Source organism: Tachyglossus aculeatus, chromosome 10 (genome assembly GCF_015852505.1).
Source record: "Tachyglossus aculeatus isolate mTacAcu1 chromosome 10, mTacAcu1.pri, whole genome shotgun sequence".
Lineage (NCBI taxonomy): Eukaryota > Metazoa > Chordata > Mammalia > Monotremata > Tachyglossidae > Tachyglossus > Tachyglossus aculeatus.
In genome coordinates this window covers 58131608-58143098 of record NC_052075.1, presented here as the reverse complement: position 1 = coordinate 58143098, position 11491 = coordinate 58131608, and the positions used below count along the sequence as shown (strand labels likewise).

The window sequence follows — 11491 nt, the reverse complement described above, 5'->3', positions numbered from 1 at the left end:
TTAAAGACTGAGTTCCACGTGATTACCCTGTACCCACCCCAGAACAATCGCCTGGCACAATGGTAAGCGTTTAAATACCATTAAAAAGATTACAGTAGATAAAATGGTAGTGAATCAGGGTTGGTGAACCAGTTGGCCTAAATTAAATGTATACATTGGGGTGAGGATAAGCAAGGGGCTGACAGTTAATTCATTTAACTGCATTTATTGAGTGCTTGAGTGTAAAGCACTGTACTGAGCGCTTGGAAAGTACAGTTCAGCAAGAGAATTAACGACAGTTAGTGAGGGCCCGGCCAAAGCCAACAGGCAGGGACAACTGTGGGGGCAGAAGGGGGGAAAATCAGAAGGACCTGAGTCCTGATCCCAGCTCTGCCCTGCTTTGTGACCCGTGTCACTTCTGTGACTCGGTTACCTCAGAGGATTAAGAGTGTGAGCCCCATTAGGGCCAGGGACCGTGTCTAAACTGATTAGCTTGTATCTACCCCAGCCCCTAAGCGCTGAACACATTATTAAGGAACAGGCAGGGAACCAGAGATCATTTGCGTGAGCCATTTTATTACAAAAGACACATTCGCACGGGAACGACTGAAAACCAGGCTGCACAGCAGCCACTTAGCTGTCCGAGTAGCTTCGACGCAGGACCCCAGCGGAGGCGAGCCTGTGGGAGAGGGTGACCTGTCACCTGGGGGCTCTTCGGCCCCCCAAAACCGCCACGGGCAGCCCCCATCCTCTCCTCCCCTGCCCCCCAGGCAAGGACACGTACGTCGGAAAAGCCCTCGGGGGGGGAGTCAGGCGAAAACCTCTCGCGCCGGTGAGCCGAACTCGGGATTCTCCTCTCCTAGAGAAGCGAGACAGAAGCGTCAGCAGGCCCGCCTTCGCCTCCCCGGGCAAAAACCCCCTCCGCCTCCCGGGGTCCCAACCCGGAGGGGGCGGCCGGCGGACCAGCGGGATCGAAAGAAATGCCAGTTGCTCAGGGATGGGGCTTGGATTCCAGTGCCGACCGCCCAGGAGGGAAAAGGGAGACCACCCCGCGGGAGAACCCGGTGGCCACGAGCCCAGGGAGACCCCCGGGCGGCTCTTAGGAGCTGGTACAGTTGGCCGGGCCGCTGGATCCCAATTTCCGCCCCACGAAATTCAAGCGAAACTGAGGGCAAGGGAGGGGAGGGCTGGCATTTCAGGTAGCAAACTCAACGGAGGAAGTAAAATCTGTTCTTACCTAGCAGCACAGAACTTAAACCTCTCTCGTTCTGGCAACCTGCTAGCGCTAAGTCGGGGGGGGCCTTAACCCTCGTCTGCCTCCTTCCTTCCGGTGGGTCACCGAAAACTCCTCTCCCTCCTAGCTGTCTCGGGCGGGCGGATTCTCGACTCCTCTGGACTATGCCCGGCCTCGCTGCGCTAAGCTTGCTAGCTGTCACGACTCGCTGCGGCCTCGGTCGATGGCACACCCCGAGCTACGAGCTTCGCAAGGCAGACCCCCCCCTCCCCGCCCCGCCGCCGCCGCCCGCCGCCCGGCCATCCCTGCCCCACACCCCCCTCCCACCCACCTCCCCGTCCCCTCCGCCCCCCAAACATCTTCCACAAAATTGGGTTAGCGTGCACAGGATGGAGGATAGCGCTTACAGCATGCTGGCTCACAGCCGGATCTCTCTGCCCTACCGTTTGTCAGGGGGAGGTGGGCGGTGGCAACCGACCGTACGGTTCGGGTTAGGGCTCGGAGGCTGGAGACAGCCACCCGGGAGATTTAGGGGGGTCACAGACGGGGGTCGGAAGGGGATAACTAGATTCACTACTCCAGGAATGCTGCCAGGCTTAGGGAAGAGGGGCACTGGGAAAGTGGCGAGGGAGGTCTCTAGCCTCGACGGGCCCTGAAGGCCAAACCTGGAGGTGGTAAGGAATGGGGGGGGGAAAGGTTCGGGATTCCAGTCTAAGCCCAATCAGGATGGGAGAGCTAGCTGGCCACAAGCGGATTTCTTCCGGGCCGGCTGACCCTAGGCCAGAAGAAATCGTGTTGGCCCACCTTGGGCACTGGTTGGGGTAAGGGGCGGGGGGAAGGGGACCATGGGTGACCGGCCAGGGACCGGGGTGGCTTCTGAGGAGACTAACTTACACAGCACATTTAAAAAAAAGACACATTTATTCAGCGTCATGATCAGACTATTACAGTTAGCAATCAACAGCATGGGTGCAAAAAAAAAAAAAATAATAATAATAATCTACATTAAAACCCTTGTTGGAAGGCTTTTACACTCCCACAGAACAGAAACTAAAATAACCTGTTATACAATTCGTCACAAATACAGTCCTCGTGGTTGGTGGTTTTTTTTTTTTTTTTTTTTTTGCCCATACACAGAAAGTATTTGTCTAAAACATGTCTTCTGGTAGCGGAACTGCCCTGTCACCACCTGTGCTTGGCTGGCTGAGTTCCCAAATCTGTGGTAACCTGTAGCTTCCCTGTCACTTCCTTCTCTGGCTCTCCTCTCCTGCTAAGCTTTGTTTCCTGTTGAACAATATGGAATAAAGGTGTTAATCTCGTTAATCTCATTAAGACTCAAAGCTACAATCCGACAAATTCGCGCCCGCGGCTCGTGGCCGATGTGGGCGTTCAAGCGTTTTTTGTTTTTTTTTTTTTTTTAACATCCACAAGTTTTTTGTTTTTTACTGCAACGGTTTTAGGCTTATTTTAAAACTAGGTTGCGCTGCTCGGCTACGTTAGTGTTACTGGGCTCTCGGGGGAGGGGAGGGGAAGTTTTCTGGGGGGGGGGGGGTGCGTGAGGGGAGAAGGGATGGCGGTCAATTTAAAACAATTTACCTGGGGGGCAGTTAGAACCTCCGGCCACTGCCGTAGCTGCTGCTGCTGCTGGAGCCGCCGTAGCCGCCTGCGGGGAGAGGTCGGTGGTCAGCGGGACGCTTGGGCGGTCTCTCCCCCCACTCGGGCTGCTGCCGTCCACGGGTCGGCCCCCCTCGGGCCCCCGCTTCCGTACCTTGGTTCCGGGGTTTGGCAAAGTACTGGCCACCCCCGCCGCCATAGGGGCCGGAGCTCCGGCCCCCAAAGTTCCCGCCCTTCATGGGCCCAAAGTTGGAGGATTGGTTGTTGTAGCTGCCGAAGTCGTTGTAGCTGCCGCTGCCACCGAAATTGCCTCCTGGAAGAGAGAGAGAAGAGGAGGGGGCGGCCGCCCGGTCAGACCAGCTCAAGCCTGCGGTGGGGGGGTCCCCCCGGATCTCTCCCCGCCGCCGTCCAGTGAGCCCCCTGCCTAAGGCCCCACCCCTCTGCTCAGGCCTGCGCCCCGAGGCGGGAGGGGGGCAGGAGGCGGCCCCAGCGTGAAGCCGGGTGGTGGGGGGGCCGCGGCGCGCCCCGGGGGAGATACCTACCACTCCCACCGCCAAAGCCGCCGCCGCCGCCACCTCCGCCGCCGTTGTTATAGCTGTCATAGCTGCCACTCCCGCCATAGCCACTGCCCTGGTTGCCATAACCCTGTCCACCACTTCCATAGCCTCTGCTTCCTCCAGAGTAGCCAGGGCCGCCGCCTCCATAGCCACCTACAGGAGAGTAGGAGTCTTCTCTCAGGGAGACAGGACGCACGCGGGGACCCCCCGCCCCAGCGGGCGCGGACCCTGGCGCGGCTTCTACCAGGCCTGCTCTAGCGCCCACCCGCCTCCCCGGGCGAGACCCTTACCGTCATTGCCGAAGCCATTGTAGCCGTCCCCGCTGCCACCGTATCCGCCGCCACCTCGGCTGCCTCCAAAACCACCTGCGAAGGGAAGAATGGGAGCGGGGACGTCAGGAGGGCCCGGACCCATCCGTCCGCCGGTACTTCCCGGCTCCGTTCTTCCGGAGGGCATCCGGCGGCCCACCCCCTCCCGGACACTCACCTCGTCCGCTGAAGTTCCCGCCACGGCCGAAGTTATCGTTTCCCCCAAAGCCGCCACCGCGGCCGCCTCCGAAGTTCCCCGAACCGCTGCGACCTGGTGGGCGAGAGGCAAGTTATAGCCAAGGGACCAGGGACGCGGGCAACCTCCCCCTCCCCCCCGGGCATCTTGTCAAGCTCACCCCTCTGGCTGGACGACGCGCTGGCCATCTCCTGCTTGGACAGGGCTTTCCGCACTTCACAGTTGTGCCCGTTGACGGTGTGGTATTTCTGGACTGGTGAGAGAAGCACAAGGGTAGGGAGTTGTGTTATTTCACGCCAGAGCATCACCCATCCTGCCCAGCAGGACCGCGGCCCCCTCCACAAGATACTTACTGACAATCTTGTCCACGGAATCGTGGTCATCGAAGGTGACGAAAGCGAAGCCCCTCTTCTTCCCGCTGCCACGGTCCGTCATGATCTCAATCACCTCGATCTTGCCGTACTGCTCAAAATAGTCACGCAGGTGGTGTTCCTCCGTGTCCTCCTTGATGCCCCCCACGAAGATCTTCTTCACTGTCAGGTGGGCACCTGGCCGCTGAGAGTCCTGGATGGGAGAAACCAGTCGTGTTTAGAAATGGAAGCTGAGGTGCAAGAAGATTGAACAACTGGGATCACGCGGAAGGAAACGTGGGTGACCGGGATGGGGGGGTGGTCTTACCTCTCTCGAAACGGCCCTCTTGGGCTCGACCACTCTGCCGTCGACCTTATGAGGCCTCGCGTTCATGGCTGCGTCCACCTCCTCCACCGTGGCGTAGGTGACGAACCCGAAACCCCGGGAGCGCTTTGTGTTGGGGTCCCGCATCACCTGGAGAAAATACAGGACGCTTCAGCTTGGGAATGTAGGGAAGGGGCGCGAGCTTCACCCTCTCCTTCCTGGCCCAGGAAATCAAAGTCAGTCCCGGTCCTTCCCGCAGGTTAGTTATGGGGGGGTTAGTGCGAAAGATGGTATTTGTTAAGCGCTTACTATGTGTCAAGCGCCGTTCTAAGCTGGGGTAGATATGTTCAGGCTGGACATGGTCCCTCTCCCACTTGGGGCTTCAGTCCCGTTTCACAGATGAGGTAATGGGCACAATAATGAGGTGACTTGCCCAAGGCCGCCCAGGTGAAAACTGGTGAAGCAGGGATCAGAATCCAGGTCTTTCTGACTGGCGGCAGGCAGGTTCAGGTTTTTAAACCTTTTTGTCTCCATGCCTACCGTGTGGCCCTGGTCAAACCCTCTCTACCAAGTGGATAATGTGAATTCTGAATCCCATGTGGGGTAGTTGATGTAATCTTATAGACCCCAACAGCTATCTGCCTCACACCCATATATGACCGACTGAGTGGCCATCTGGGTGGAGTACAATATGGGACCCAGCGTCCTGACCATTACACCCACATCTGTCTTGCCTTCTAGACTGTAAGTTCGCTGTGGGCAGGGGACCTGCCCACCAACTGTTCTATCGTACTTTCCCAAGCACTTCACTCATTCAATCGTATCTATTGAGCGCTTACTGTGTGCAGAGCACTGTACTTAGTACAGTGCTCTGCACACAGTAAGCGCTCAATAAATACGATTGATGATGATGATGATGTACTAAGTGCTTGGGAAGTACAAGTTGGCAACATATAGAGACGGCCCCTACCGTCTCTTGGCAAAGCGTTCTGAACAGTAAGCATTCAATACCATTGATTGATCCTTGTTCTACACCTTGCCACTTCACATGATGCTTGCTGTGCCAAACCCTGTTTTTGCTTGGAGACAGCACACTGCAAATGTTGGATACCGGTATTCCAAGTACGTATTAGCTTCCACATCGGAAAACGTTGGATACCAGTATTCCAAGTACGTATTAGCTTCCATATCGGAAAAAAACTCCTACGGGTGAAGTGTGCACACAGCTAGAGAGCTCCTTGCAAGTGGAAGGAGCTAGATGTGTTCGCGTTATCCTTAGCGTGATGCTCAGCACCACGTCAACACGACCCGCAGCCTACTGTGCAGAACACAAACCACCCACTCTACACCCCTGGACTCCAGGGCCCCGGCCACGCTGGAGACTTACCACGCAGTCGGTGAGCGTGCCCCATTGCTCGAAATGGCTCCTCAGGCTCTCGTCCGTCGTCTCGAAGCTCAGCCCTCCGATGAACAGCTTCCGCAGCTGCTCGGGCTCCTTGGGGGACTGCAGGGGAAAGAGGAGTGAGCTGGGATCACGGCCAGATTCAACTTTCCTGCCTTTTTTTTTTTTTAAACTAAAGGCTTACTATAGTCCCGGCGCTGTACGGAGCACCGATGTGGATACGAGCTAGTTCGGGTTGGATACCGTCCCCGTCCCACTCGATCTTAAGCTAAACCCCATTCAAAATGAGACGGCTTAGAGCTGTGAGCCCGTTGTTGGGTAGGGACCGTCTATTGCCGAATTGTACTTTCTAAGCGCTAAGCGAAGTGCTCTGCACACAGCAAGCACTCAATAAATATGATTAAATGAATAACTGAGGTCCAGAATTGAACTGACTTGCTCAAGGTCACACAGCAAAGCCAGGATGAGAACGCAGGTCCTCTGACTCTTGAGGCCCATGCCCTAACCACTAGGCCACACTGCTTCTCTCTTCCCACTCAGCGCGGCTCAGTGCAAAGAACACGGGCTTGGAAGCCATGGGTTTTAATCTCGGCTCAGCCACTTGTCTGCTGTGTGGCTCTGGGCGGCGCTTAGAACAGTGCTTGGCACATAGTAAGCGCTTAACAAATACCATTATTTTTATTACTATTCCCGGGAGGCACTCCACTTCTGTCCCACGTGGTCGTTTCGGCGGGAATTCCACCGCAGGAGGTTGAGCAATCCCAACCGACATTAAGCATCGAGGAGCCAGCAGTATTCATTCATTCATTCAGTTGTATTTATTAAGCACTTACTGTGTGCAGAGCACTGTACTAAGCACTTGGGAAGTACAAATCAGCAACATATAGATACGGTCCCTGCCCACCAACGGGCTCAGTCCAGCACCGTGGCTTGGTGGAAAGAGCCCGGGTTTGGGAGTCAGACCTCGGGCAAGTCACTTCACTTCCCTGTGCCTCAGTCCCCTCATGTGTAAAATGGGGATGAAGACCGTGAGCCCCATGTGGGGCAACCTGATCACCTTGTATCCCCCCCAGCGCTTAAAACAGTGCTTCACACATAGTAAGCGCTTTACAAATACCACTATTATCATTATTATTCTCTGGGCCTCAGTGACCTCATCTGTAAAACGGGGATGAAGCCTGGGATGGGGGATAACCTGACTTCGCTTGTATCTTAGAACAGTGCCGAGAACATCTTAAGCACTGAACGAATACCAGCATTAGTGGCTCAGTGGAAAGAGCCCGGGCTTTGGAGCCAGAGGTCATGGGTTCAAATCCCGACTCCACCAATTGTCGGCTGTGTGACTTCGGGCAAGTCACTTCACTTCTCTGGGCCTCAGTGACCTCATCTGTAAAATGGGGATGAAGACTGTGAGCCCCCCCCCCCGCCATGGGGCAACCTGATTACCTTGTAACCTCCCCAGCGCTTGGAACAGTGCTTTGCACACAGTAAGCGCTTAACAAATACCACCATTATTGTAACCTCCCCAGCACTTAGAACAGTGCTTTGCACGTAGTAAGCGTTTCATAAATACCATCATTATTGATGCAACCTCCCCAGCGCTTGGAACAGTGCTTTGCATATAGTAAGCGCTTAATAAATGCTGCCAGCATCATTATAACCTCCCCAGCGCCTAGAACAGTGCTTTGCATTTAGTAAGAGCTTAATAAATGCCATCATTATTACTGTAACCTCCCCAGTGCTTTGCATATAGTAAGCGCTTAATAAATGATGCCATTATTATTATAATCTCCCCAACGCTTGGAACAGTGCTTTGCATTTAGTAAGTGCTTAATAAATGCCGCCATTATTATTATAATAACCTCCCCAGCGCTTGGAACAGTGCTTTGCGTATAGTAAGCGCTTAATAAATGCCGCCACTATTATTATAACCTCCCCAGCGCTTGGACCAGTGCTTTGCACTTAGTAAGCGCTTAATAAATGCCATCATTATTACTGTAGCCTCCCCAGCGCTTAGAACAATGCTTTGCATATAGTAAGCGCTATTCCCCCTGGCCTGGAATGCCCTCCCTCCGCCCATCCGCCAAGCTAGCTCTCTTCCTCCCTTCAAGGCCCCACTGAGAGCTCACCTCCTCCAGGAGGCCTTCCCACACTGAGCCCCCCCCTTCCTCTTCCTCTCCCCCTCCACCCCCTCCCCAACCCCCACCTTACCTCCGTCCCCTCCCCACAGCACCTGTACATATGTTTGTAAGCATTTATTACTCTATCTTATTTGTACACATTTATTCTACTTATTTCATTTTGTTAATATGTTTTGTTCTCTGTCTCCCCCTTCCAGACTGTGAGCCCACTGTTGGGTAGGGACCGTCTCTATATGTTGCCAACTTGGACTTCCCAAGCGCTTAGTACAGTGCTCTGCACAAAGTAAGCGCTCAATACGACTGAATGAATGAACGAATGAAATATTGCCAACTTGTACTTCCCAAGCGCTTACACACAGTAAGCGCTCAATACGATTGAATGAATGAATGAAATGTTGCCAGCTTGTACTTCCCAAACGCTTAGTAGTACTCTGCACACAGTAAGCGCTCAATAAATACGCTTGAATGAAATGTTGCCAACTTGTACTTCCCAAGCGCTTAGTACAGTGCTCTGCACACAGTAAACGCTCAATAAATACGACTGAATGAACTAATGAAATGTTGCCAACCTGTACTTCCCAAGCGCTTAGCAGTGCTCTGCACACAGTAAGCGCTCAATAAATACGATTTAATTAATGAATGAAATGTTGCCAACTTGTACTTCCCAAGCGCTCAGTAGTGCTCTGCACACAGTAAGCGCGCAATAAATACGATTGATTGATTGGGAAGTACAAGTTGGCAACATATAGAGACGGTCCCTACCCAACAGTGGGCTCACAGTCTAGAAGGGGGAGACGGAAAACAAAATCAAACATATTAACAAAATAAAATACAATAGATTTGTACAAGCAAAATAATAACAAAATAAAATATAATAGATATGTAAAAGTAAAATTAAGTCCCAAGCGCTTAGTACAGCGCTCTGCACAGTAAGCGCTCAATAAATACGATTGAATGAATGAATGAATAATAAATGCCACCCCCCAGCGCGCAAAGCAGTGCTTTCCATATAGTAAGCGCTTAATAAACGACATTACTATCATTAGATAATAATGGTAGGGACTGTTCTCTAAATGTTGCCAACTTGTACTGCCCAAGCGCTTAGTCCAGTGCTCTGCACACAGTAAGCGCTCAATAAATGCGATTGATTGATTGATCAGAAGTAACCCGCCTCAACCCAAGGGGGTGGGAAACGAGGAAATGAGGGATTGGGCAGGGAAGGCCTCTTAGAGGAGATGTGGTTTTGATAAGTCTCTGAAGTTGGGGAGAGTGATCATCTAATATATATAATTATCGCATAATATATACATATAATATATAATATAATACCGTATATTATCGTATAATATAACATCGTCTTTTAGACTGTGAGCCCAATGTTGGGTAGGGACTGTCTCTATATGTTGCCAATTTGTACTTCCCAAGCGCTTAGTACAGTCCTCCGCACGTAGTAAGCGCTCAATAAATACGATTGATGATGATGATGATGATAATACCGTCTTTTAGACTGAGAGCCTTTTTAGACTGTAAGCCCAATGTTGGGTAGGGACTGTCTCTATATGTTGCCAATTTGTACTTCCCAAGCGCTTAGTACAGTGCTCTGCACGTAGTAAGCGCTCAATAAATACGATTGACGATGATATAAAGAAGGGCGGGCGTATATTGCCAACTTGCACTTCCCAAGCGCCTAGTCCAGCGCTCCGCACGCAGTAAGCGCTCAATAAATACGATTGATTGATTAGGAGGAGCAGCATGGCTCAACGGAACGAGCGCGGGCTCTGGAGTCAGAGGTCATGGGTTCAAATCCCGGCCCCGCCACTTGTCCGCTGGGTGACTTTGGGCAAGTCACTTCACTTCTCCGGGCCTCAGTTCCCTCATCCGGAAAATGGGGATGAAGACTGCGAGCCCCCCGTGGGACAACCTGATCACCTCGTAACCTCTCCAGCGCTTAGAACAGTGCTTGGCACATAGTAAGCGCTTAATAAACGCCATCATTATTATATTATAATTAGAAGTAACCTGCCTCACCCCTTGGTGGGGGGGGGGTCCCTGCTGCGCATGCGCAAAGCCGCACCTAGAGAATAAAGGCGAATTCGAAGGGCCTCAGTTACCTCATCTGTAAAATGGGGGTGAAGACTGCGAGCCCCCGGGTGGGACAACCTGATCACCTTGTAACCTCCCCAGCGCTTAGAACAGTGCTTGGCACATAGTAAGCGCTTAATAAACGCCATCATTACCATTATATTATTATTAGAAGTAACCTGCCTCACCCCTTTGGGGTGGGGGTCCCGGTCACTGATGCGCATGCGCAAACCCGCACCTAGAGAATAAAGGCGAATTCGAAGGGCCTCAGTTACCTCATCTGTAAAATGGGGATGAAGACTGCGAGCCCCCAGGTGGGACAACCTGATCACCTTGTTACCTCCCCAGCGCTTAGAACGGTGCTTTGCACATAGTAAGCGCTTAATAAACGCCATCATTACCATTATATTATTATTAGAAGTAACCTGCCTCACCCCTTTTGGGGTGGGGGGGGTCCCTGCTGCGCATGCGCAAAGCCGCACCTAGAGAATAAAGGCGAATTCGAAGGGCCTCAGTTACCTCATCTGTAAAATGGGGGTGAAGACTGCGAGCCCCCAGGTGGGACAACCTGATCACCTTGTAACCTCCCCAGCGCTTAGAACGGCGCTTTGCACATAATAAGCGCTTAATAAACGCCATCATTATTATTATTAGAAGTAACCTGCCTCACCCCTTGGGGGGGGGGGGCCTGCTGCGCATGCGCAAAGCCGCACCGAGAGAATAAAGGCGAATTCGAAGGCGGGAGGCCCGGCTCTGTCGGCCGGATCCCGGGGGGGGACTGAGGGAAAAACGCTCCACGCCATGTCGGGATCAAAACGCAATTCCAACGTTTTGATGGAAGGATGAGGGAGGGGAAGGATGAGGGAGGGATGAGGGGGGTCGGCGCGGCCTCATGGCGGCGGAGCAGACAAAATGGCGGCCCGGCAACGCGGGAGACCGGGGGGCCTTCGAGCCGCCGAGCCGGCCGAGCGACGGGCGATCCGGCCCGGGGGTCCCGCGCGGGCCGGCGGGGGCGAACCGTGAGGAGAACGGCTTCGACGGCCGCGCCGCCACTCACCTCAGACTTCGACATGATGGCCGCGCCTCGGGGCGATGTCTTCGCGTCGGCGGCGAGCGCAGAAAAGGACGGCCCTCGGCGGAGATCGGCCTCCCCACTCCGGCAGCGCGCTTATAATCCCGCCTCCTCGCGTCAGGCATTGGTAGACCCGCCCCCCCGGCGCCGCGCCGCCATTGGCTGGCGGCTCGTCCCCCCCTTTCCTATTGGTCGGCGCGGCCTTCGCTCCCCCCCGCCGCAGCCCGTCGG

The 11491-nt window shown here is 53.8% G+C and overlaps 1 protein-coding gene across 3 annotated transcripts; it reads right to left on the bottom strand.

Moving 5' to 3' along the window:
- Window positions 1–535: 535 nt before the first annotated feature.
- On the bottom strand, window positions 536–11352 carry HNRNPA1 (heterogeneous nuclear ribonucleoprotein A1). Of its 3 annotated transcripts, XR_005452542.1 has the most exons (12): window positions 11246–11352; window positions 5951–6067; window positions 4567–4713; window positions 4242–4452; window positions 4049–4141; window positions 3871–3963; window positions 3675–3749; window positions 3370–3537; window positions 2982–3140; window positions 2810–2876; window positions 764–838; window positions 536–658 (listed from the first exon to the last, which is right to left on the bottom strand). XR_005452542.1 is itself a non-coding variant. In XM_038752900.1 (11 exons), the coding sequence occupies exons 1-10, from the start codon at window positions 11258–11260 to the stop codon at window positions 2821–2823; spliced, it is 1134 nt and encodes a 377-aa protein (XP_038608828.1). In that variant the 5' UTR covers window positions 11261–11352; the 3' UTR covers window positions 2116–2497; window positions 2810–2820. The 3 variants fall into 3 exon arrangements, 2 of the variants coding, with proteins under 2 accessions (XP_038608828.1, XP_038608829.1); XM_038752900.1 differs by lacking the exons at window positions 536–658; window positions 764–838 and adding an exon at window positions 2116–2497; XM_038752901.1 differs by lacking the exons at window positions 536–658; window positions 764–838; window positions 3370–3537 and adding an exon at window positions 2116–2497.
- Between the last annotated feature and the right edge of the window lie 139 nt (window positions 11353–11491).